Below are 27,020 nucleotides of genomic sequence, written 5' to 3'. Positions count from 1 at the left end.
AATGGTTAGTTAGACTGATCGATTAGTTGAATGACAGAAAATCAGTTGGCAAAAATTTTGTCATCTTGTTAATCACAAGAAAAGAAACTAAACGAAACGAAAAGAAAAAAGAAAAGAAAGGAAAAGAAAACGAAAGTACTTATCAAAGTAACATAATTATTCTCTCAACATGGACCATTTCAGCCGGTATTATCGGTAGCGCCTCCCTCAAAAAGAAAGACCCCGCCTCCTCGGTCTTCTCCGGTACTTACCAGTTAACGTTCAGCATCAGACCCACAACAACGTGCAGTTGAGAGAGTTGAGAGAGGTTCTTTTGAACACGTCGCACTTTATTACATCCTATTTGCCTTGGACGAAAACCCTGAGTGATCTGAGCAAAATGCCTGTAAGTAATTTTTAAATATATATATGTATATATACTTACACACAGGTATTACATATATACGTGTGTGTGTATGTGTGTTATTAATCAGTTGATACATACACATAGGTATTATAATATATATATATATATATATATATATATATATATATATATATATATATATATATATATATATATATATATATATATATTTGTGTGTGTGTGTAATTTTTCTGGTCAGTTCTGGTTGACAGAAAGCGGCATCTGCGCTGAGTACACAGGTATAGCTGTCAGGGAAGATGCCCGGGCTTGCCTGGACTTGTCTCTATACTTGCTTTGACTAGCAAGTCATTCATCAGACTGTAGGGGGCGTCAGGGTATAACCAATCTATTAAACGAAACTGCCAGTCCCTGTCACTCAATGAATAAATGAAGATAAGAAAATCAGCTACTTTAGAATAACAATTGTTAAAATCTCCATTTCAGTTGGCTAAGGATCTGATGCACCCCAGCTTCACAGAGGAGAGGAGAAGACACAAGAAGAAGAGGCTGGTGCAGGGTCCCAACTCCTACTTCATGGATGTCAAATGCGTAGGTAAGTACTGTGGGGCACCTCACTGATTTTGGAGTTTTATGATTTTATGGATTTTATGATGTGCCTTAACAAGGTTTCGTCTCATTTGTCTCGGAATACTCTCCAGGCTGCTACAAGATCACCACCATCTTCAGCCATGCCCAGACAGTGGTTCCTTGTGTGGGCTGCTCTACAATCCTCTGCCAGCCAAGTGGGGGGAAATGCAGACTAACTGCTGGTGAGAAAAATGTCACAAACTGGTATTTTAAATGTAGCTAATGTGAATTCTCCCAACTATATAAAAGAGTGAGTTCAGCTCAATGATTTGTCTAGACAGAGATACTAAAAGGTTCCATTTTTGTCCATCTAGGCTGCACCTTCAGACGAAAATATTCCTGAGCGAAAATGTACCTGTGCACTAGTAACAGGCAGTGGTATGGACCATGGATAAAAGAGTCTGAGCCTCACAGACTGAATGTAAAGTGTGGCTGTTTACACCCTCCAAAGCATAGCCTCAGTAGACAAATTGTCTTGATCATGTGGAGTGAAATTTAACTCCCCTCTGAGGGGTGGACTGGGACAGAACAGGGAAAAGGAGCTATGTGACTAAAGTCAAATACTGACATTCCCATGTGCTCAGATTTAATTGTACGTATATGAGAATGATATTATGAAGCACTTGTTGTTTTGACTTCTACTGTTTATGTGCAAAACGTGTTTTGTAACCATCAGAATGCACAAAAATTCAAAGGAATCATGATTTCTGTAAAACATTTATTAGATTGACATAGAGGGGGGCGGTGAATGAAATATTTCAAAACAGCCTCGATCAAATTTGAGGCGCTAATCATGGTCCTGGCACGGGATGACACCAAGATGACCATCACAAACAAAAATAAAACATCTGAAGAATTTATTGTCTGTCTCATGTGTGTTCTTTGGTCTTGAGAGTTCCCCTAGCAAAAAGAAGTGGTGTAAATGAAATAAAACCCAGAAAAAAAATTAAACAATACAATTTCTCACATACCTAACATTATTCTACTATATACAATAAGTATCCATGGTTGACAAAACTTGACTGAGCTTCCAGTGGTTTGGGGCTTAGCTCACACATGTAATACAATATATTGTAAATATTGGCTACATTATGGCATATTGTTGGCAATAATGCAGAAGGTGTCGATGATCAGGTTATGCTTAAGGAAAGGTACTACAGATTAGATACGTCATGGTCTTTAGATACTGTTCATGCACAGCTGTCAGTTTCTGCACAGATTCCCACACCAAGAAGAGAGTAGAAGAAAAATGATGCACTGTAAATATTTTGTGCATCTTCAGTATGTAGGCATCAGGATAACCAGGCAGAGGAGGCCTTACTTTTTAATTAAATGTAAAGAAGCCTAGTGTGACCGAGCAGCATGTGCCTTGACTTATTTATTTGTGGATGAAACCTTTCCATAAGGTCACCTGTCCATTTGATCATCTTGCTGCTTAAACACACAGATTTAGGGGGACACTGCTGAGACAGATGTGTCGAATGTCCTTTAACCCGAAGCCTCTTAAGGTGTTACAGCATGATCAGAAAAGTAACTGTTGACTGAACTTCATATCACCACTGGGTGGCACTTCAGAGCCACACAAATGTAGACTGAGACAAACCAAATGCCACTTGTAGCCTATGTATTAATATAATCAGAGGTTGAATGTATGTGCACATAAATTGTAAAATTGAGCCAGTTCAAGTGGTTGAGCGACCAAATCTGAGGTTCTTTGGGTGTATTTATTACCAGTTCTTTATAAATGAGTGGTCAAAAAATATTTCTCGAGAAAATTTCTGTAATCACAGCTGGAGATAAAAAAAAATAAAAATAAAATAAGCAATGGTTTCAAAATAACTTCCCATCTTAAAAAAAAAAGAGAGACAAAGTTGTGCCTTCGGAAAAAAAAAACATCAAGGGACAAGCATTAAGTTAATTCCCCCTTTTAAGTGAGGGAATAAAGATTTTACAGCTCGAAATGTGGAATGGAGTCGAACATTTAATGGAATGTTACGTGACGATCTCATCCTCTCCAGTTTCCTCTGTGTGTTTATAAGCTGTTCAGTTCCTGCAGGGTCTGGTCCAGGACTTGGTGCATGCCCAGATTCTCCTCTTTGGCATGTGATAATTTGTCTGGAGAGAGGAAGAAAAGTGACATGGTTGAAGCCTCGACCATCAGCAAATAATACTATGCTCACAAATGCTAATTCATTCTCATTTACAGGTTTGTCAGGCAGCATCCCTTGAATAACGGCACAAAGCATTGTTTTACTAGACGGATGTTTTGCATAACTGCTTTGGTTAAATTGTGCCACATGCAAAAAATTCAACCACACGTCAGTGCCTTCCATGCATGAACTGATAACAGTTACTCTCTGCTAAGGAGCTGTTAGTAAAATTCTTAGAGGACTTGTGTGCAACATTGTGGAGTCATTCATTGTACTGGATGCCACCTTGTGTAAACGGTGCTGATATGAGTACATACTTTATGGACACACGTGAATGTATTATATTATAAACTATTAAAAAGACATCAGATTTAAACCCAGAGTTTTTTTTAAATGATTGGAAACTGTATTAATTCACAGCAAAACCCGAGTAAATCTGACCAGAGAAGCTCACCTTGTATAACTGATAACCAGGAGGACAATGTACAGTTTCAAACAATGACAAACTTACTGTCAACTAATTACAAAAATAACAGAGTGCACGATAAACTATGTACATAGCTGAGACTAAAAATTAAATGTTTCATTATTCTATTTTACAGCAAGCTATTTCTAGTATGGGTTATCAAGAACAGAGACATAAGCTGCCAAGTAGGAAAGAAAAAGATTTTTTAATTAATTTGTTTTTTGCATACTAAGATGGGCATAAGGCACGTGTAATCCACAATGAGAAGGCAATGAGTCCAAATATTCAGAGAAAGGCAGGAAAACGGGAATGAGAGACAGAGAGAAACAGCAATGTCAGAGCATCTACAGAGATGTCATGTCATTGAGGGCATGGTCCAGCTCCTCACTAATGGCCTTGTACTTCAGCTTCTGAGCATACAATTCATCTGGAGGTCAGAGGTCGACAGGAAGAACAGGCAGGTGTCAAGGACAGCAGCGACACAAACAAGCCAAAAGCAGGGCGAGAATGAGAGGCAGATGGAGGTAAAGAGCAGAGGGAGGAAGGAGAAGACAAAAAAATAGGTCAGGCTTTTTAAAGATGCAGAAATTGCTTGGAAGAAAGAATGATGCACATCTAATCATGCTTGCAGTTCTTTTGCTGGGTGAGCTTTGAGCATTTAAGCCTGCTCTGAATGTCTCATAAAACTGCTCCAATAACTCTATAAACTCAGCTGCCCGTGGCTCAACAACTAAATAATGTAGACTTAAAAACATCAGAGCACATTCTGTCCTTTCTGTAACATGGCTGACAGGGACTAGCTGTCCTTCAGAAACAAGGGTCTTTTTTATTAGTTTTTCTTAGGTAAGGCGTTTCCATGCATTTGGCAGGGAACCTTTTCCTTTCCACAGAAAATATTTCCAGTAATGCAGAAATAGGACACTCCTTCTGGGATCTACTCAATGTCAAACTGAACAATTTAATTTTGCATTTGTGCAAGAAGATGTTGGCTCAATTATGATTATGAGTTAGCCTCTGGCCTACAGGAAACTATGCTACTATCTGCTTATGGTTCATCAACAAAAATATTTCTATACTTTCTATACTATCAACTGCCTGGATATTTGTCTTTGTGTCAGGTTGAAAAAAAATTTAAATTTTGGCACAAAATGGAGCAAATCTGCAACATTTTGGTCTCATACCTTCCAGGTCGTCAATGGACTTTTCCAGTTTGGCCACTGTCCTCTCTGCAAACTCTGCGCGGGTTTCAGCCTAACAGGAATACAGACATAATATGTCACACGGCACGGAACAAGCTCTAACCAATGAAAACAACACTCACGACTAGAATATCAACGTGTAGGTCTTCAAGAGCCTGTCTGTGCTTTCCAAAGTAAGCATAAAAGCACAAAAACAACATGCTTTGAATGTATGCACACCATTACCTGATGAAATGAATAATGAGCAGCTAAAATAATCAGTTTAGAGACAAACATAACCAAACGGAAAAAGTATCCGACATTGCTTCTGTTTTGGGATCAATAGAATCAGGATCTCACCTCCTTCAGTTTGTCAGTCAGAACTTTGATCTCCTCCTCATACTTGTCTTCTTTTTCTGAGTACTGTTGACAGACAGAGACAAATAGAGATAAATGATATTATTTAATTAGTAACAGAAACACAGATCCACGCAGAGATTAGAATTGCTTACTGAGCCACAGAGCCACACCCTGTAGGGAGGGATATGTCAAAAAGGGAAGGTAGATGCGAAAACGAAGCAAGGTGTTGGCCTGAGAACAAGTTGTGCTGTGATGCCAACCATTGCAGGCCTGAATGAACAAAGTGAAGGCATGTATCTCTAAAGGAGAGCAGTCATGTGGTAAGCCTGGCATGCTGTCATGCTGTCTGTCTGTGCCTGGGGAGAAATGTAGCAAACATGAAGAATGTGCTGCAGGTCTCTACTGGCTGCTGGTTCGCATATGCCGAAACACCTTAAACCATATGCTTAAACACCATAAACCCAGAATATAAAAACAGCCTCAGTGACTAATTTGTCATGTACTTTGCAAACACATATCTAAACAGCTAAACATCAAAGGAGGTCGCTCTTGATACATCCAGATTTTCATCTAAACAACCTGAGGAGGAAATAAAAGGTTAGGTTTGTAAGTAGGACTTGATGATATACAATTATATTGAAGGTTGTTTGAAACAATACTTTGGTGATGTGGTATCCCTCCACGCTCGCTCAAATTACTGTCTGGTGAGCCATGAGAGCAGCCCAAATGACGGGCTACAGGCAAACGGAGATGAGTATGTACTAAGTGCCAGACTTGGTGTTCAGTATATACTGTTGTATATATTTTGGCTGTTTGTGTGTTTGTCAAAGAGAAGGAAAGCATCTTAAATGTTAGTAAGCTTTGTCTTAAAAGCAACTCAACTGATAACATGTTTTACCACTGATGTATAATGAACAGAAACATTCATTCAAAGTCGGAGTCAGTGAATGCATCTTAACTTGATAAATTGTGTTTGTGGCTAGTCTTACACATACGCCTGACATAATGCTTATCTTGAACAAAAAAGAAAGCTTGCTGCAGTCTGTTGCATTTTCCTGTATGGAAAAAAAACTCAAATAGGGAGGCTGAAAAAGAAATTTAAAATTTTAAAGTTTTTGGGTTAGGAAGTTCAGTCATTGCCATGCACATCACTCCAATGACACTCTCACCTTCTCAGACTGGGCTTCTAAGGACTTCAGGTTGTTGGTCACATTTTTCAGCTCCTCCTCAAGGTCACTGGCTTTACTGCAGAGATAAATGTAGACATATGCTTGGTTTTAATCGAAGTGCAACAGATAAGGGCATGTGTGTATCTGACTATATATATATTTATGCCTATGGGTGTTGATTAGGTTTTTACCATTCTGAGAGCTCGGCCCTCTCCTCAGCTCTCTCCAGCTCTCCCTCCAGGATCACCAGCTTACGAGCCACCTGGGGCGAAAAACATTAAAACATAAGGAGACATTTTTGAAGCACAACAGAATCAGAGAGACAAGGATAGGTTAGACTAAAGACTAAAAATCCTTGAGTGAGTGGAGTGCATCCCAATTTAAGGATGTCAGTCTTGCTCCAAACTAGCCCCCCTCTCACCTCCTCATATTTACGGTCTGCTTCCTCTGCGATGTGTTTGGCCTCCTTCAGCTGCATCTCCTGAATCTCCATCTTCTCCTCGTCCTTCATCGCTCGGTTCTCGATCACCTTCATCCCTCTGAATGGACAGAACAGAGAAGGTCAGAGATCAATGATTCCAAATGTACATACAAATAAGTTTTCAGATGAATTATTCTGTGAAAGCCAGGTGTTTGCAATAAATTAGGTAAAATTGTTTAAAAAAAAAAAATGAAATGCCAGTGTCTGAAAGTATATCAAGACTAATGGACACTGGTTTAATAGAATTTATACTGACCTCTCGCTCTCATCTGCAGCCTTCTCAGCCTCTTCCAGTTTTTGCAGTGCTGTGGCCAGCCTCTCCTGGGCTCGGTCCAACTCCTCCTCCACCAGCTGGATCCTACGGTTCAGAGCTGCTACATCACCCTCCGCCTGACAAAGAAAAAAAGGGAAGAGAGAATTTTAGTCATTCATTCATTCAACTTTAAGCCATGCAAACTGGTCTTCCCCTCCCCCTGTTCCCCTTCTTCCCTCCTTAAAACAGGAAGAGAAGGAAAAGGCAGTGGTGAGAGAGAGACAAGTCCACGGCTGGACAAAAAATATGAACAGAAGGAGGGACATCTGGATGGAAAAGATGAATAATCTGTAGACCTGTTAGTGCAGCACAATTACACTAAAAAATCAACACTGTGCTTCTGTTTTATCAATTTAAGTCCACCCAAAATAATTAAATCTGCTGTTTTTGCTTCCAAAGAATATATTTTAAAATTCTGTTACTTGTCTAGAAAGCTTTAAACGCTCTAGGGCCAAAATACATCTTTTATTTGCCTGTAAATTACGAAGCATCCAGACCCCTCAGGCCATCTGGGACAGGTTTACCCAGTGTTCCCAGACTCAAAACCAAACAATGTGAAGCAACTTTTAGTTTCTATGCTCTCCACCTGTGGAACAAGCTTCCTGAAAACCTGAGGTCTTAAAACATTATTGTTTGCTGCGGCTTACTAATGAATTACATGTGTAACCTCCTTTTAATCTTTTGATTTAGTTTTTACTGTCTTTTAAATGGGATTTTAATGTTTTCTTAAAGTCTTATTTTTATGTATTTAATGAATCTATGCCTCTGTAAAGCACTTTGAATTCCCTTGTGTCCAGATGGTGTTATGTAAATAAACTTGCCTTGCCTTTTAGATAGGTTCATGTATACTTAATTTGTTTTTTTATTTTTTTATGACCGCTCAGGTCTCTGCAGGAGCATGTTGAAGAAAAATGAGAAGAAAATAATAGAGGACTGAAATTTTATCTAGGAATCAGGTGTGTCCACCTGTCAGTCCCTGCATCAGTGCCACCATCAGGAGGATAAACATCACGCTGTCTGTTCATGAGAATCTCATTCAAGGAGGACTTTAGTCTCTTAAAAGTGGCATGAACAAAACACCTCATCACACACTCTTGGTATTTTCAAAGTGTCCTCTACAGTCAGTTATCTGCCATTTTTAAACCTAACCATTACATGTTTTAGACATACTCAAGTATAACTTCAGCTAATTTGCCCCATAAATTACAAGACTCTCTCCCAAGTGTTTTTTATATAAAAGGAATGTACAAAAACTTCTACTACAATTACTATTACTTTAAATTTAAAACTAGTTAGGAAGAAGACAGTAACTTTAGTGTTTCTCAGTGTTCCACCTATTTTAAGACTACCAGTACACATAGCTGGCCATTTTGAAAAAGAGGCAGCTACAAAAACCACAGGACTCTTACTGATAACTGATAACATACCTTAAAGGCAATCACCTAAATATAACCATGGTGCTATGACTACAGAGATATATTTTGCCTTATCACTCAGTTCACTGTCATACAGCTCATGCAAATTCACACACAAAACACTTAAGCCTGAATCCACATGAAGACATCTGACTGCAAGTGAACTGAAATACATTTAGTTCCATCTGTACCATGAGTAAGTGAGATACTTTAATCTATTCTTAGTGCTCTCTCTGGGGTCACTCATGTTCCACAAATCAATAGCTGACTCTAGCTGATGAATAATAAGTGAAATAGAAACCGCTGGAAGTCCTTGGAGGATGTTCTATAGAAGGCCTACCTGTAATAAAAAGTCTCTGACAAAGCACAGGAACTAACTGCTGAGTCTGGCTGAAAAGTGTAATCCTTTTTAATATCTGAAGATCACTGGACTTTAGGTTTGAATGAAATGCTAGCAAAAAATCAATTTCCTGGGGGGGGGGGGGGGGGGCTGTGACTATGGAAGTGGGGCAAGTAGGGCTGACAAATGGCCTTCTTCTCATCTGCCCTTGGTAAACAAAGGCAGAGAGAGGAAAAAGAAAGCAAACAGACAACTATACAGGCATTTCCTCTCTGTTGGCCAGGGAGTTTATCCAACCACCACCTCCTTGGGAGCCACATTCAAAGTGAAAACCAGCCCAACTCACTCTTCACACAAAAGTTACCACAAGCCGTCTGTCCCCTGTTAAAATGTAAGTTTACAACAAGAAAGCAGGACATAAATGCACTTTTGAACAAATTGTTGCAATACTGAACCTATCATTCAAACCCAGAGTACTCACACAAGTCTACTCCCTACTCCTGAAATGAAGCAGCTGAGGATTTATTCAAACAGACATTATTCTGCGCACAGTTGCAAGGCAGCCGTTTGTAGGTCAGTGACTCATTAGCCAGTCATTCAGTCCAGAAGTCAGATCAACAGTCAAAGACTCTGCCATTCAGTTTACAGGTAGGTGAGTCATTCTGCCACATATTTGGCAGCATAATGTCAGTATGAGTAGGCTCTAAATGATAGAGGATTGGCATTAAGGAGGAAAGGTAACGCTGCACAGGGAAGCAGAGAGCTCGGAAAGCTCAGTGGAAAAGAGTTATTAAATGTGTATTTGTGCTGAGAATAAATAGATCTCCATCCAGCCCATTCTTCCATTCTGTCATAGACTCAATATTTCAGGAAATGAAGGCATGGTTTCCTGCGTGTTGGCAGCTGGCATTGGCCTGTTTCTAATTTTTAAAATTTTCTCCTGTGTCATCTTAGACTGCTGACTGGCCAGTCAGTCTTTCCACCTCCCTCTCTCTCTCTCTGTCTCTCTCTCTCTCTCTGTCTCCTTCCCTCCCTTGGTTCTCTTTTGTCCTCTCCCAGGTCCTGCCCTACTGCACCCAAAGCTGCCAGGGGAGGCCGCTGATATGAGACAGGAAATGTCTGTTGAACTAGTGTTGACGTGTATTAAAACAACCAGCACTTGACAGAGGGAAACCTAACCCAACATAGAATGAATGAAAAGTCATAAATCGGTCGAAACATCTTGAACTCTCATCATCAATGTCCTTTACACAGGTCTGTGTGTCAACGCTACATCTGGCTGGTGAGAAATGTTGGACAAAATTAAACTGGAGCCTGAAATAACAGATATTGTTACTTCCTGAGTCCTGAGTGAAGCAATGTGCTGTGAAGAATACTGTCTGCCCACAAACAAACATGCTATTCATGGCTTTAGGTCAGTGTAATGCTGTAATGCACCTCCATACACACAAAACACTCTGCAAACACACACTCTCATTCTGTCAGTCTCTGCCTCCCTCAAACACACACATAATTACCAGTTAGCAACCAGCTAGTTTCCTGCCCAGTAAAATGTTTGTTGTTTAGCAACGCACAAACACAAAAAACTAGCTAACACCACGATGGTGGTGGTACATCTACGCTCACGATCAAAAGTGTGTAATCTGGTGCGTTATCTGTCATCAGGTTTTCACAATCACAGGGGAGGGAATCCCCTTATAGACAGAGACAGCCTTGTGTGAAGTTAAAAAAAAAAAAAACACTTGGGTGCCCACAGTACATACTCTCATGCCTCTAAGTCACTGAGCCATGACCACAGAAGAGAAGCTCTTTTCCTGTAAATCCAGAAGGTACTGCTGAAAATCCTTTCCCCCTCTGCAGCTTTATAAAATAATATTAACCAAAGGATAGCAACACAAGCTGTCTGAAAAGTATTCAGAGCTCAATTAATGTGACTGTAATGTTAAGTTAAAGGTCACAAGGACTAAGTCGAATGACTTCACTACAAAAATAGATACTAACGTAACTTTGTAAAGGAGGATCTTGAAAAAAGGTGGCAGGAAGTCAGCAGCCCAACATCCTTTCATTTCCTCCCTCTGATTGTTCTTTCTTTCTGAGCTGGTATTCTCTCCCGGCCATGCCCCTTCCTTTAGCACCCACTTTGCATTCCCCGGCTGCCAGGGAACGCACGCCGCCTTATATGGTAAAACAAACTATGGAGAAGGTTTGTGGTGGAGTATCAGGAAGACTGTGGCACCGAGCACACAAGTGCGCAGACGGAAAAGATACTAGAGGTGCTCTGTTATCAAGCTAGTTTAATATGTAACACCAGAGCTTTACAAGTGGCAAATTGTATTCCAGTAATTGATGGCTACTTAAAAGTTCCCTGGACCAGCTAGTGCCTTGCTAAAGGGCATTTGGCTACAGTGGCAGTAAGGTTCCTAAAGAAAGTGTAAAAAGGAGAAGCTGTGGTTAAACTTCTAATCTTCTATTGTTCTACTGCCACTGAAACCCACTGGGAAAACCACAATGTGTCACTTTTAAGCTTTTTTTTTCTCTTTTTGTCTGAATTAAACAAACTAGCTTTAACGTGTTAGAGTGCTTTAGAGGTGCTAGCAGGTGGCTTTTTCTACCTTTGGACAGCGACATGCTAGCTGTTCCCTGTGTTTCATGGCTTTATGCTAAGCTAAGCTAACAGGCTGCTGGCTCAATCTTCTCCTTTAACTCTCAGCAAGAACGCAAATAAGTAAATGTTGAACCATTTCCTTAACAATCAGTGCTGTGCAGCCATTTTTGGCAACAAACTACAGTATGTTGACCTCTCTGTCTCCGGTTGTGTATCTAATGTCCATTCACCTCCACACAGTAAATAGTCTACATTGTGACATGAAGATACAGCACAGTTCTACTGGGACAGACTTAAGAAATACCTGAGTGTATTACATGTATTAGAGACAGGATCAAGGACAAGTGAAAGAGGAATCTAATTACTGGCTGATTCCAGGGCAGTGGGCTAATGAGCCGCACAATGCTGTTGGGGTTCAGGGGAAGTTATTCCTGACACTGATGCTTGATACGCTCAGTGTGAATGTGTGTCTGTGAGTGTGTGTAATCTTTTACCATAAAGATCTGACATGCAAAGACAGCTGAATATAGTTTAAGCCAGCCAGTCATGAGGTATGATATGTAAAAGAAGGTCATTAAACTTCAAGACAAGCATCACAATGAGCTCTCTGTGCAAAATGTAACTTGTCTCCATTTTTCTGCAGTATGTATTCTGACTTTCACACAGCTCTTTAGCTGGTTCAAGGCTTTAGTTCAAGGACTGCCAAAACAATACTGAAGTGTCTAGTCCTGACAAGGAATTGACTGAAATGCTTTTGTCAAATGACAAATGTTAGGAATCCACAAAGTGTACCAGGAACTAAATGTTTCGGATTTGTTGAAATTTACGTAAATCTTAATGATATTTTTGGAAATGGTGTTAAATGGTGAGGGGTCTGGACAAATAGTGGGCAGGTGATTTAACTACCCACAGGTCAAGTAAACATCCTCCCAGTAGTTCTTTCAGGCTAAATGAATACCATTTCCAGTCTGCAGTAGTAGCACTGACTTGATTACAGATGCACAGATCTTGATCAGATGCTTTAATGAAAGCATCACTGAACGTTGCATACATCCATAAAGGGAAAAAATGGCTCCCAAACTCCAACATAGATTTATAAAAGTCGCAATAAATACTATAATTTACAGGCTCTAAATGCTATTTAATGACATTATAGCAAATTTAGCTTAGCTAGCACAGACTGTACAAATATATTTTACTCCTCGCTTGAACTAGAACCCGCAACCTTGGCCTGCATAATGAGCTTAACCACAAGCCAGTAACAAGGGAGTGTTCCCCAGAATGCCAGTGACTGCCAAAAAGTATCAACATGTGGCAGTTATATTTGGAAAGTTGAGCTATTCCCAGGGAGAAAGTCCAAAGAAAACAGTGACACCAGGAAGTAATTCTTTCCACCAAATCTGTTAGAGCAGAAACTTTCAAGCCCACTGAGCACACAAAGAAGCAAACAGATGATGTCTTCAGTTGATTTTGACAACCTGGTGAGCTGAGAGAGGCTGTACTTCCTCCCATTTCTAAAGTACTTCCTGCAATTAGCTTTTAATAGGAGATGTATGTGGTATAAAATAAGTCCAGTCATCTTATATGTAGAAAACAGCTTCAGTGTGTCAAATTCATTGTAAATGCCATGTATGGTGCTGTTGTTTAAACTTTGGCTGAAGATGTACACCACTAACTGGAGTCATTAACTACTGTAGAAACGCAAAGTCGAGCACACACTAATCTTCCTGTTGATCAGGGCTGGAGCTCAGGGACAGGAAGTGGCGGGAGTAGAAGCACAGGAAGTGCTGGACCAGAGTCGGCAGACGACATCCTGGGAGGGACAGTCTTCCCATAGCTAATACTTTGGTGGTTTTAGTCCCACTTCCCTTTTTAATCTGGTTTTAGATATGTGTCAGTATACCACAAACTGTATTTCTGCATGCTATGTGGTAATACACTAAATGTCACCATGGAAACCATTATGTTATCTGAGGACAACATAAACCTAACACAGAAAAACTTCGACTTCAAAAAAGGAAACAGATACTTCTGAGCTTTTGTGTTCTTTTTTGTCTTTTTTGATCATTTGACATTTTTTAATTGATCAGGTCTTAATTTAGCGTCAAAATATTAAAATTGAAACACATTTATCAGAGGTCTCACACTAGTAACTCAAATTCGCTTCCAAATTATTATAATTTGGTCCATCTGTGTTGCTCACAGGGCTCAACCCCCAAATAAGCTGTGAACACTGAAAACTGAACAGCTCATTGAGAATAATGGCCATAAACACAACACATCTAAGCAGGTCAAACAAGCATTTCAAGACTATGTCATGTCTTTGTAATGTGACAGAGCCTTAAAACATTATTGGGCAGTTGAGTAATGTCTGAAGAGGCGTCAAATCCACATTAAAAATAACACAAAGCAATTACTTTTAATTTTTAGCAAGGGATGTGGCCAACTTTCTTTTTTCCCTGTTGCCTCCACATTTTCAAACAATGATTCATTACCTTAACATACTCAGCAAGATTCCTGTTTTGATCTCCCCTTGATGCTATGAAAGAGTTTTTGTGCCAAGGAATAACTCCAGGTTGCCCTAATTATTCACATATGGGACCACAGCAGCTCCGCCACACAAATGCACTGCTCTGTTTGACTTTGAGCACACATGGGAGTGAGATGTGTGACAGCTGAAACCGCTGTTACACATTAAAGCTGACAGGGATGAAATGGAAGAACTTGTTCCAGAATGTAACATTTCCACTCAGCAGATAAAGGACAGTTTTACCTCCCCCTATATTTAGCATCAATATGCTAAATATGCATCTATATGCTAAATATACATCAATATGATAAATATGGGGGAATTTATTAATAGCAAATTAAGTTTAAACACACTGTAATGTAGTTGTATGGAGATATAAGGTCTTTTTCAGTGCTTATTTATGTAGCTGTCAATGACTTAAACTCCTCCTGTGAAGCATTTTTAACTGGATACTGGTGTGTAAACAGTTAATGAATCACTGTTGTAATTGCTGAATATAATGTACATGAAAAAAACATCAAAATGTCCTTATATCCGCTTATAACTACATTAAACTGTTATCTTGTAAGATGTCACGTTTTTCAAATGATGGATATATTACTTTGAGAATAAAAGTCAATCACTGAAATAATTTTTGATTACAAACTTATGAATGTGTGACTACATTTGACTCTTGAGCAGTTACTATACTCATGCCTGCCCAACAGGTGTGTCACTTCCTATTCCATTTACTATTCCCACTTCAGTGCTCTTGATTTAGTTTATGACTGCATGTTGGTCATAAATATTTCTCTGGATAAAACAAACACTTATGGGCTGTTACAAGAGTGAAGAAGAAGAGAAGGCATCCATCGAGCAACCGCATCCCATTACTTAATGTTAAAATCATTGTACTTCATATGTACCAGTCAATCAGTGACGGACAACTTTGACCTCACACTGACAGACTGTAATTCTTTTAAAATAATGATTACTAATGTCACTGATGTCAACATACAAGTTGATATCAGACTGATTACCCACAACCTGAGCAAACGCCCAGTTGTCAAATTAAAAAGGTGCCCTGTTGCCTAATAGGCAGTCTGTAACAAAGGGGTTAGTCCTACAGCTCCTTTCATCATCTGAGCTGCCATATCTTTACAGCCACACCTTCCCCTCCCACTCTCCTTGAATCTTTCTACTTGTCCTGTCATTAACCAGCTCCTATGCAAAGGACATGGCACCATATGCCATAAAGCAACATGTGAAACAAGTCAAGACTGTTACCTATCTGTGCTGCTAAGCATTTTTTCTACAATCTTCAATGCTGTGAAGCTGTAAAACTCAGATGAGGCTAGACTCAAGACACAGGCAGGTGACAGAGCTTAGCTTAATACTCAGAAGAAACAGATGAGTCACTTTTAACACATCCATGTGTGTAGTTTGAGCAACCACACGTTTCTGGAACTTCAGCAATGACTTCTACTAATTACTGCCCTGGTTGAGCAACCGCTGCTGCTGTTATTGTGTGCTGAAATGTAAACACATAATAGGGCTGCGACTAATGATTATTCATTCATTCACTACAGATTACTCCGCTGATTATTTGATCTATAAACTGACAGCAAATACCAAAAAAAAAATCACAACCTATCACAAGCTCCCAGAGCCCAAACTGACATCTTCATGTGTCTGGTTTTGTTGAACCAACAGTCAAAAACCCCCAAATATTCAGGTTACCACCATGTAAGACTAAGAAAACTGCAAAGGAAGCTGGAACCATTTTTTTTTTTCTTTTACCACTTTGGCTCTAAATAAATCTTTAGCAGTTAACTACTGATCATAATTATTGCCGATAAATTTTCTGTTGGCCAACTAATCTATTCAATAACTACTCACTTGAGAGCTAGTTGGAAATGGCAATTTTTTTTTTTCTTTGGAGTGCAGTCTTTTAAATCCCTAATAACAGAGTAGGCAGACTTTTAACTCTGTGCCCTTTATTTTCCTATCATCTGAGGAGGCAGGGCAGCAGGGCGGTTAGACCCTCAAGTATACAGCTGCTACTCTGCTCCTGGAACACACCCCCCCTGCTGAAGTGCCACTGAGCAAGTTATTAAGAGCGTGAAAAGTGAGTTTTCCAGGAGAATCATATCATCATCGCTTTAATCTAAATGTTGGCAGCTCTAAAAGCTAGTAAATGGTTACAATTTTAATATAATCAATAAGTATGAGTGTAAGAGTAAGAATGATTTGTATTCATAAGAAGTAATTTAGTGAGCCTAATAGGTAAATTTAATTCAGCACAATAGGTTCCATGCTGTCTACGTGGTCCACATTATTCACAGTACTTCACAGCGGCCTGTAAGTTAGACAACACTGAGCATGCGCAGAGACCTGCAGGAATCCAAACTTTTTTTTTTTTTTCATTAGAGACCAACGCCTTGCATTGTGGCACAATCACGCCCGCGAATGAATCAATGACATGAACACGCTTAGACTTAGACCTGAGAGGGGAATATGAAGAAGTTAACCTAATTTAATCAGCCTGAAGAATAATGAGCTTAAAAAGAGGGGGGGTTATGACAGACAGAAAGACATAAAAAGAGACAGAGAGAGAGAGAGGATTTGATTGTCTCACTTTCTCTCGGAGCTCCCGTTCACTGTCCAGCTCTCTCTGTAGGACCTGAGCCCGGTCCTCTGCCTCGTCGGCCTGCTGCTGCAAACACTGAATCTTCCTCTTCACAGCATCCAGAGAGTTCATACCTGCCATTGTCGACTGTTTTGTTATTTAATTTAAGACTATGCGTAGAAAAAAAAACACCCACGGTTAAGACTACTTTTGGATTGTGCTAAAGAAAAACGTAGGCTGCTGCCTCTTGCTTATTTGGTCAGAATAATATTATAATAAGAAAAGTGACTTTGATCGTTGATTCTAAAAGAAAAAAAAATCGATGTCCGTTCGGGGCAAAAGTCTTTGGAATGTAAAGGATTCGTTCAAGTGCAACAAAAAGTTATATAACCAGGAAGTAGGAGAGTCCAGGTGTTCTCCAAATGTTTCTTCTGGTCTGTAGGAATGTAAGGTTCATGAGCAGTATAGAAAGTTGTCCTCGGGAATGTAGTACTTTTGGTCCGGACGCTTTGAGTTTGAGGAGGAGGATTGGTAAAGCTGCGCGGTGAGGAGAGCGGAGACCGCCAGACTGTGCCGGAGGAGGAGAGAGATGACTGGGACGATGAGGTCAGAGAGGGCGGGGCGTCGGGGCGTGCATGTGCATGGGTGCGTTTGTGAGTGTGTGTGTGTAAAATCTGATCCCTGTGACTGATGTGATCACTGCTACGAGACTTTCAAGAGAAAAAGGAAAGTCAGGGTGAATTACTTTCAGTTGCTGTTAAGGCGCAATGCCCGGAGTTTAGATGTCACACACAAACTTCAACCACTTCAATATAACATTAATATGTAATTGTTGTGTTTCCAACATTTCATTGAGGCTGATGTTCCCAACCTGGGAGTCAGGACTTTCCAAGGAGTTGCAAAATAAATCAGAGATAAATTTCAAGCCAAATACTGGATATGTGAGCTTCTTTAGGACTAAAACCTACTGAAATGAAACTAAACTTAGAGGGAACATCACTTCTGGGTTAAACTGCATAAAGATGACAAGGGGTCATGATTATATAGGTCACAAGATAAAAAGTTTGAGAATCAGTGATAAGATAGTATTATATTGTATAGAGCTGGACTGGTATGTCAGACAGATACTGTATACTGGTATTGGAGTACATGTAAGTCAATAAGTAGCAGGACATTCCAGTACAGAAATATCAAAGATATGACTGAGGTCACCTAGAAAGTGTACCATTACATAGTTTGTGTACCTGGGAACTTTTTTATCCAAATATGTGGGTCAGTACATACGGTATATCAGTCACAATGTGTGATATAAACAAAATGTGTTTAGTGTGATCTGATTTTTAAGAATCTCAGATATCACTGGCATCACAAATCCAGCATCAGTCCGGCTAAAATGTCATTTGATGACATGATGAGTAATGTCATATGATGCTTTCATTCATTCAGTGAAATATTAAAACCAATCTCACTGTCTTATCAGGTATTGTTGGGAACTTTGTGATCCTAACTATATATTGAAATAAAAGTCTTTTATGCTGTCTGTGAAGCCTGCTTTTATAAGGAAGGTGGGCCTGAAGAAGTCGCCAGTTGAACAAGCTGTTAAAACACAATAGCTCAGATAAAAATCTTGCCTGTATTATCATCACTACCTCCTAGGTAGAAAAAAAAATCACGATTTTCTTTACTTGTCCTGGTCAGTTTACTTTTGCTGTCATTGTTGTTTCAAGGGATCTAAGGATGTACATTTTAGAAGAACTTGTTTTTTACGCCATTGTTGCATTTCATTTTTCAGAGTTCAAGGTTTTGACATTAGATCAGTGAATGAAAGAAACAGTGAGACACTTTATGTCTCTACATATGTTTATGTACTATTCTTCTTCTTCTTTTTTTTTTTTTTTTGAGGAACTGTGTCAGTGTTTGTCTTTGTGGGACTGAGCAAACAATCATCTGTCACCTTCCTGCCCATAGATGATGCCTGTTGTGTGGGTGTAAATCTGATTTATGCTCCATCTTTCATGTTCCCCTGCCAGCTCTGCCTGTGTTTACTCTCATCGTTTCCTATTCACATGAGAGGCCTGAGAGCAAACACGCCGGTGGCGGACTGGAGAGCAGGCCAGCAGATCTAAGCTCAGCTCAGTTCAGCTTGGGTTCAGCTCAAATTCAGTCCGGCTGGTGAGAGCGAAGAAGAAAATCTCTCACAATCAGTATCATCTGTTGATTGAGCCTCTCTGTCTGATTTGCCCCTTGCACCGGAAAAGCTGGAAGCATTGATTTCATTAGGCACAGGAGTGTGGGGCTTTCTGTTTGCCTTAGCTGCATTCCTCACATACCAGAGCACCCCCCCCCCCCCCCCCCCCCCCAGTCCCCCCTCCACCCCCCTTAATGCCTGCTTTCTCTGCCCAGCCGGCCACAACAGTCCGGTAACTATTGCTGTGGTGAATGTTGTTATCAACACCTGCATTAAGCCTAAATGGGACCAGCTTTATTCTTTACATCCCGTGTGCTAAAATTGTGACCCTAAGACAGAGTCTTTGTCTGACTACTTACACTGGCAGTGAACTGTGATGACCTAAATATCAGCACTACCAGTCGATGGTGTAGGGACCACTCTTCAGGAATCATAACAGCCCGCTTGTTGGGGTCTTTGGCTCACTGTTCTGCTTTCCCAGCCCCCCTCCAGGTTTCCAATCTGGTTGTGCTCTCTGTGTGAATTCAGATGTGTAATGACTTGACTGCTGCCTCTAATAAGTGGCATGTGGAGGGAAATTCATGGTGGACGTGGAGTAGAGCAGCTTTATTTGCTGGAAATGTTGGTGTCAACATGAGGGGACGTCACTGTAAAGATGTTACAGTGAACAGCTTTGGTAACCAGCTTTTTTTTTTTTTTTACGGTACACTCAGGGGTGGAGGCTACACCTAGTCAGACCCAAACCACAACTTCAACAGCGACGTTTTCCAGGGGCCCACTTGACCCACTTTGCATGTGAGGCTTCTCAGAGCTGTTCTCAGAGGTTATTTAATCGCTGTGTGAGGATAATCCAGCATGTCTCAGCCTTCGACTCTGTGTCTGTATGTCAGACGCTTCCCTTCCCTTTGTGTGGAGTACAACACTGCATTTCCCGGGGATATCCTCCACAAGACTCAAACAATACCACATCTTGGTGGAAGCTGAGAGTTTGTTTTTTTTTTTTTTTTGATGCCTCTCTCTCTCCCTGCTCATGGTTTGCTTGGTAATCTCATTGGAATGACTTACTGGACTCTCTTAGCTGCTGCTAGGAAAGTTTCATTTCACCGATGAACTGGAATGATCACGTTTTCATCCTCATCTTGAACATAACTGTTTCCCTAATAAGGAGACTTTGTTTAGATCTGAGTTCCCTTCTCTCTCTCTCTGTCTTTTTACTCTCTCTCTCTCAGCCACACACACACAAACACAGACACACACAAGTAGTCACACACGGCTGTGCACACATGCTAAAAGGCTGGAGGAACCACCACTGACAGAAATACAGCGCTGTGGTTTGCGGTTTTGCCAACAATCTAAAATATGATATTTTTTCCCAGATGGCAGCTGATTAGCCGCAGAAGAACTGCCTTTTCTAATGTTCCGCTAGATTTACTGAAATTAATTATCTGTGTACACAGAAATATTCTCACAAACTTGAGAATTAGTTTCAGTCTGATGTAGAGGACACAGTCATCCCAGAACAGGTTGATTCTATACAAGGTTTGTATAGAATCCTGTGTGGACATATAGGACTCCCGAATTAAAGAGTTTAATTAAAGAGCACTTTAAATGTCGGGGTCTTTTTACAGGCCTACAGGCATATTCATAAAAGCCATTTGTGGCTCCAAACAGAGCTGCGCAAAATCCGATACACTGCCTCAAGCGATGACATTTGAGTCAGTGTGGGCTGGGGCTGAAGACTATAAGTTTGAATACCTAAAAAATAATCTGTTTGGGTGGATTTAGAAAGAAGTCAGTGTATCAGGCCTCAGCTACTAGCATAAACATACCTGTATTGTGGGTAATCAAGGCACCAGGCTTTGACAAGAAAGAAGAGTGTGCATAATAAAAAGACCTTATCTCTAGTTCAGCAACATCTATTCTGATCCTTTTTTTTGCCCATCGTGAAAGTAACTCATGAAGCTACTCATTATGCAGTGTTACATTATTATTATTATATTATTGGATTATTATTACAGGTGCCTTAATGTATAAGTCACATTTTACTGACATAGTAAAAGGAGTTGGAACTAATTTTAACTGCATTATACTGTGTTGGGTAGTTCAGTCCATAACATCTATGAATGTTTTTACATTCAAACACGAGACATAACCATATTTAGGACATGGAAAGTGTGTTCATGGTGGCAATCACATGACATAAAAGAGTGAAAAGCAAAACAATACTTCCACACTTTTGTCATGCTGTTGTCATTATGAAAACGTTTACATGTGCAAAAACTGTTGGAGGTGTCATACTGTCTACTACTGTGTGTGTGTGTGTGTGTGTGTGTGTGTCGTGGAGGGTGAGGGGAGTTACAGTTTATCCATGTGCTCATCTTTCAGGAGTGGCTGCACAGGAATGTAACAGTCTCTGAAGTGCTCCAAACCATTCACAGTGGATCAAAGTAAACCCACAGCTGGTGCTGGCTTAGAAACTGTCCAGCTGTGGAATAATGGGACATAGTTTTCAGCAGTGCTATGGTAACGTGTGTGTGTGTGTGTTGAAGCTGGAAAAAGCAAGTAATTAACGACAAGAGCAGCAGCTTCTTGTCAATATTCAAACTCTTGCTAAGGTCTCAACAGGAAACAGTGCTGCATCATGATTGTATGGTTGGCAGTTTCATTTCACGTTTTCCACCAAGTGAAGGGAAACTGACCGTGACCCCCCCCCCCACCCCCCCCACCCCCCCAGTACAAGTGTGTGACCCTTCACTCACGTCTGCAGCTTTCTTCTCAGACAGCTCCAGTTTCTCCTGAGCATCTTTCAGGCCCTCAGAGAATTTGTCCAGTTCATCCTCTGTCTGCTTCATCTTCTTCTGGAGGTCCACCAGCTCCTCCTCCAGCTACAACATGAAACACTGTCAGTTCACTTCACTATAAACCATCTCTTATCACAGTCTGTTCATCCAAATTGTACATTTTAAACTTGTCTCCACCTGTTCCTCCAGTTTGGCGTCAAAATCTCCGGTGAACTGCTACATCACTTACCTCAAACTCCACTGCTCCACCTCAAAGGAGAGTAGACATGCAATGTTCTGTTCTGTTTCAGCTTAATCTATTCTGTCCTGTTCTATTCTGTTCTATTCCATTCTATTGTGTTCAGTTCATTTCTATTCTATTCTGTTCTTTTCTATTCTGTTTTAGTGTAATCTAGTCTGTTCTGTTCTGATCTATTCTGTTCTATTCTATTCCACTACATTCTACTCGGTTCAATTCTATTTTGTCCCAGTTGTATTCTTTTCTATTCATCTTCACAGTTCTGACATTTCCAAGTTACGTTTTCTTGGCTTTTGTAATCGTGCTGAGAGCTCTGCTGACATGAGCAAAAAGATCAATCAAATCTTGAGTACTTTTCTTGTTTTTAGTGTTTTTGCAGTGTTTGCAGTGTGTTGTGTGTTTGTATTGTGCGGTTAAATAATGGTTCAGTCCAATGGGACAGCAGTTAAGCCAAGGTGTTTAAATTCAGTCTACTGATAAAGCAGCTGTGGCTGATTTGGGAGTCTAATTTTGTTTATGATGTTTGGGAACATTTAAACGGTAATGGTTTACTATCGGTCTCTCATGACAAGAACCCTGGTATGCAAAGCCTAATCCTCTCTCACACACACATTCACACATACACACTCACAGGGTTAAGTGTTCCCCCTAATCAGTGTTCCCCTTTGAGCCCATGAAGTACTTCTGATAATCTTACTGAATTCCACACTGTCATTCTCTCCTGTTGTCTAAAAATACAGCTGGTATCAGTGAGAACACACAGACACCTGGGACCATGGGCCCAGTGTGTGTGTTTAATGTCCCATTTGTGTAGCTACATGTTTCCATTTGCATTCTTGTTATGTGTGTGTTGCCTCCTGTGTGTTGGATACACCTGTCAAATAGTCTTTATGACTGACGTCTGCTCGGACAGATACTCCATTAACTCTCTTCAAACTGGTCCTGGAGGGACGGATGTCACCGCTTTTTACTCCCCAAAGACCAAATCCTGATCCTGGGTGGTCTCATCACCTGAACTGAGCTGGCCAGTACCAACGTGTGATGGTGTGATGATTTGTCTTTGAGCCTCACTGTAAACAGCTTTAAAACTGACCTATTGTTCCCAAATTCAGCTCCTGTTGATTTTTCTTTAGTATTTGTTGTTTGGGCTTTGTGGGTGGTGTGGTGACTCAGGTGGCGTCACAGTTTTGTGCAGCAATCAACCATAGTTTTCAAATGTTGGTGGGATGCGTGGATTTGTTCTTCCTATCAGACAATGAATTTTAACTGTAATTGAAATAACTGGATGATTATTTAACACAAAACAGAGACAGATATTTTTTCACCAGCTTATCCTGTTGCCTGGCCTTTTAAGGAGTGGTGGACGTGTTTGTGTTTCACATACTGTCACAAATATTTGTTAAACTTACCATCCAGACTCTGAGCAATGGAGAAAAAAAAGCCCTTCAAATAGTTTCTGTCTGTGATACAACTCAAGTCAAACAGCAATTTAGCTGTGAGGAATGTAGTATAAATAAATGTGAACCGTGTTTACAGGCTGTTTCCTTAAAGGTATGCCTGGTATAGTGTCAGTCTTAAGAACTGGATAAAGAGAAAAGCCTCAAAGGAAAATCTTATAGGCTTGTCTTACAGTGGGTTTGCAAGTTTCTTTAACATGGAAAATTCTTTTCTCTCTTTTTTTAACAACAGATTTAGTCCTCCAAGTTATCGTGAACCCTTTCGCCAAAAGATGGTTTCTTTGTTGTTTGTGTTGCGTTCGTTTGCCTGACATCTTTATCTATACACTTTATCGTTCCACATTTGATTTATTCGTACCTGAACATAAGCAGTACTTCTAAATTAGATCTCATACTGAGTGTACACTAAAACTAAAACTGTCCTCACAACTGACCCGTCCATCTCTTTCCGTCCTGCTCTTTCAGCCTCACCTGTTTGCATTTATCCTCTGCTGCCTTCTTGTCCGTCTCCGCCTGCTCTGCTCGGTCGATGGCATTCTCCTTGTCCAGTTTCAGCATCTGCATCTTCTTCTTGATGGCCTCCATGGTGACGGCTGGGTTGTATTTTCCTCTCTGAGATGATAAAAGGCAGCTTCAAAAGCCCAAGTGTTGTCTCTTGTTGTGCTGAGATGCAGGAGATTCAGTACTGATGAGAGCTGGAGTCCAACAAAGCTGCAGAGAAATAGAGAAGGATAGAGAGAGACAGGAAGGGAGAGACAGAGGGAAGGAGACAGAAAGAGCTGTGAACAGAGATGGAGAGCTGAGCCCTATATGGGTAGTTATTTAAACTGCAACAGAACCTGCCTCCAGTCTCTGATCACCCCCTCCTCCTCCTCCCATGTTCTCACCCTCCCTCCTTCTATCCATCCTTTCTCTCCATCCTCTCCCTCCCAGTCCATTCCTCCTTTCATCCCTCCACTCACCACTCTGCGTCCACTCCATCGTGACTCCCTGACTATCACTCTCTTAGACACACACTCCACCCTATCAAACCCCCCATCCGAGGTCTTTCTGAGGAATGGTCTGGCTGTTGCACTCCACTCACTCACTAATCTCCTTTTTTGGGTTGCTGTGTTTCCACAGAGAGAGACAGAGATCAGGCAGTGGAGAGAGGAGCGCAGGTCCTGTTTCCACTTTTAACCTCCTGTCAGTGGATGAAGAGTCCTGCTGGCATCCAGCATCTCACACCTCAGGCCTGAAAGTATATTAGACAATGAGAGAGAGAGAGAGAGAGAGAGAGAGAGAGAGAGAGAGAGAGAGAGAGAGAGAGAGAGAGAGAGAGAGAGAGAGAGAGAGAGAGAGAGAGAATGAAACGCAAAGTAGAGGGAGAATTTGAGAGAGTTCCCACTTTGTAATCAAAATATTAGCATTGAACCTGAAGATGTTGCCCTGCCCAAGTCCAATATTATGTCAAGCAGACTTTATTACTTAGTGAAAAGGGATAACTAAACAGAGGCCATTATATGGTTTAAAAGAAAAACACAAAACTACTTAGTATAGAAAACAAATAATGCAAACAAGGATAATTATGGATTAAATGTCATGAGTAATATTTTTTCAGAGATCAGCTTGTATAACTCTATCAGCTGTAATACTTAGAGTGTGATGGTACCTGTGTGCCTCTGTCATGCTCTTACTGAGCTGTTTTGGTTATATGGCTATATGATGTAATTCAGACAGCTGCTGTGTGGCTGTTTCCAGGGGCAGCAGAAAAAAAATGAAACGTTTGTGAGTGGTCATGAAGCACCTTGTGAAATTTGAGCTCTGAGTTCTGTGCACCTGACATTTGAGTTTGATGAAACCAGACGGAGAATCGGAGGTTATGTGAACAATAGAGGCCTGTGTCCACAGTTGCTCACAGAGAGAGGGATGTGTAGACAGATAGAAGGCCCTGAAGGGAGAGGATACTCAGATTTGAGTGTGTGTGCACACAATGACAAACACAAGACATGAATGGACACACACATTTATTCTTCAGGTTTGACTATTTCTAAATCCCCTTCTCTCACAGTTTCCTTTCTGAATGATTTACTAAATCAGGTTGCACTGTGAAAACTTTAAAAAAAAGCCTTAATTCTTATAGGCTTTAGTAATATTTAGATCAGTTTTTTTAGGAAATCTATAGGGCCATCCACTGAAGTAATCAACTTGCACTGCAAACAATATGGCAAAAATCTCTTAATGGGTGATATTACAATTGGTGATAAATACTTGACATTACAGAAGTTGTCACGACTATAGGGAGGCAAGGAATAGGACCCAAATGCACAACCCCTCAGACGTAGTCAAAAAGGTAATAATTTTAATTCTAACAAAGTAGCAACAGAAAATAACTCACAAAGGAGGAAGGCAAACCAACTGGACAAAGTAACAAACAAGAATCACCCATAAAGAGGAAAAAGGCACGAGAACAAAAATGCAAAACGTGAACACAGAATCAGTCTTTGAGAGGAGGAAGACTGAACAAGGAGCAAAACAAAATCAGAAACAAAGTAACAAATACCTAACCTAACTAGAGAATCAATGAAAGTACACAACCTGACGTGAGATACAAGACCGGGCGAAAGACATGACGAGACAAGGGCATGAGACAAAAACGAACTGACAAGAACACAGGGAAACGACGAGACTTAAATACACAAGGTAAGGGGCAACAGGTGAAACCAATTAGGGCAGGGCAGGAGGGAAACAGGACAAAGACAGGAAGTAGAACAAGGCAAGATACACAAGGGCAGTGATTTCAAAATAAAACAGGAACTATAAACAAAACTTAACAAACTAGAGTTCAAAAGTCCACAAAAGAGCTCAGAACATAAAAGGATTCCCAAAAATAGCCCCCTTAGGGGCTAGTCATGACAGAAGTAAAATGTCACTGTCACAGCTAATTTAACTGTAAAAACTAGTTTGTCCGTTTAGTGATGTGTAAAACTCCACTCAGTAAAAACGGTATAGCAGTTGGTTTGAACGTACTCTAACAGCTGGTGCAAACTGGTCATGGGTCAAACACTTTAATCCAGTGTACGAATTTTAGTGTCTATGCAGCTGCACTTCACCAGTCTAAGTTAAAAAATAAAGGACAGATAACTGGTAAATCAAAATTCTGTGTAAAGAACAGTACAATAATACACAGGAGCTTTGGTTATCAAATCCTGGCGATGTATGCAACGTGGGAGCTTCACTGTGTCAGAGACATTTTAAATAATCAGCTCTTATTATACCTGATCAGCCTTTTTTAAATTTCTTCTCTTGTGTAACCATTTGTCCTCTGTTGCGTTTTCCCAAGCATTTGTACTGATGTGTGCTGGCCATAATGCTTGAGTGTGGTTGTCCAAACTCAGCTGCAGCTTCTACTTGTTACATAACCACTGGAACCATAATTTCAGGCAGGAATGTGCTGTTGGGAATTATCAAAAGGACAGTGTCATCTGTTAATAAATGCCTACAATAAATCCACATTGTTGGCATCTACGACAGAGACATTTTGAAGTATCACAGGCTTTACTTGTACGGATGTAAAGGCTGTATTTCATAACATCATTTACAAAGACCATTTGTGAGCAGAGGAATCCAGACCTTGTGAGCAATCCACCTCCCTGTTTCAGTAGATCATAAAACATGAGGCTTTTATTCAAAGCATCTGCTCCCCCTGCCTTCAGAGCATACAAAAAAACAAAGGGCAGGATTAATT

At 40.4% G+C, this 27,020-nt stretch overlaps 2 protein-coding genes across 5 annotated transcripts; one reads left to right on the top strand and one right to left on the bottom strand.

Moving 5' to 3' along the window:
- The first annotated feature begins 234 nt into the window (after window positions 1-234).
- On the top strand, window positions 235-1,850 carry LOC121183306 (40S ribosomal protein S27-like). The gene is made up of 4 exons (XM_041040327.1): window positions 235-385; window positions 851-959; window positions 1,066-1,176; window positions 1,309-1,850. Exons 1-4 carry the CDS (start codon window positions 380-382, stop codon window positions 1,335-1,337), a joined length of 255 nt encoding a protein of 84 aa, XP_040896261.1. The 5' UTR covers window positions 235-379; the 3' UTR covers window positions 1,338-1,850.
- On the bottom strand, window positions 1,693-24,073 carry tpm4a (tropomyosin 4a). 4 transcript variants are annotated; one of them, XM_041040322.1, is made up of 9 exons: window positions 23,765-24,067; window positions 21,557-21,682; window positions 7,055-7,188; window positions 6,739-6,856; window positions 6,509-6,579; window positions 6,318-6,393; window positions 5,149-5,211; window positions 4,792-4,861; window positions 1,693-3,109 (listed from the first exon to the last, which is right to left on the bottom strand). In XM_041040322.1, the coding sequence occupies exons 1-9, from the start codon at window positions 23,876-23,878 to the stop codon at window positions 3,027-3,029; spliced, it is 855 nt and encodes a 284-aa protein (XP_040896256.1). In that variant the 5' UTR covers window positions 23,879-24,067; the 3' UTR covers window positions 1,693-3,026. The 4 variants fall into 4 exon arrangements, with proteins under 4 accessions (XP_040896256.1, XP_040896257.1, XP_040896258.1 ...); XM_041040324.1 differs by lacking the exon at window positions 1,693-3,109 and adding an exon at window positions 3,147-4,037 and having other exon boundaries at window positions 23,765-24,073; XM_041040323.1 differs by lacking the exons at window positions 21,557-21,682; window positions 23,765-24,067 and adding an exon at window positions 16,619-17,175.
- Between the last annotated feature and the right edge of the window lie 2,947 nt (window positions 24,074-27,020).

The sequence above is a fragment of the Toxotes jaculatrix genome, chromosome 6 (genome assembly GCF_017976425.1).
Source record: "Toxotes jaculatrix isolate fToxJac2 chromosome 6, fToxJac2.pri, whole genome shotgun sequence".
Classification (NCBI taxonomy): Eukaryota; Metazoa; Chordata; class Actinopteri; family Toxotidae; genus Toxotes; species Toxotes jaculatrix.
This window is presented reverse-complemented; position numbering and strand designations above follow the sequence as displayed.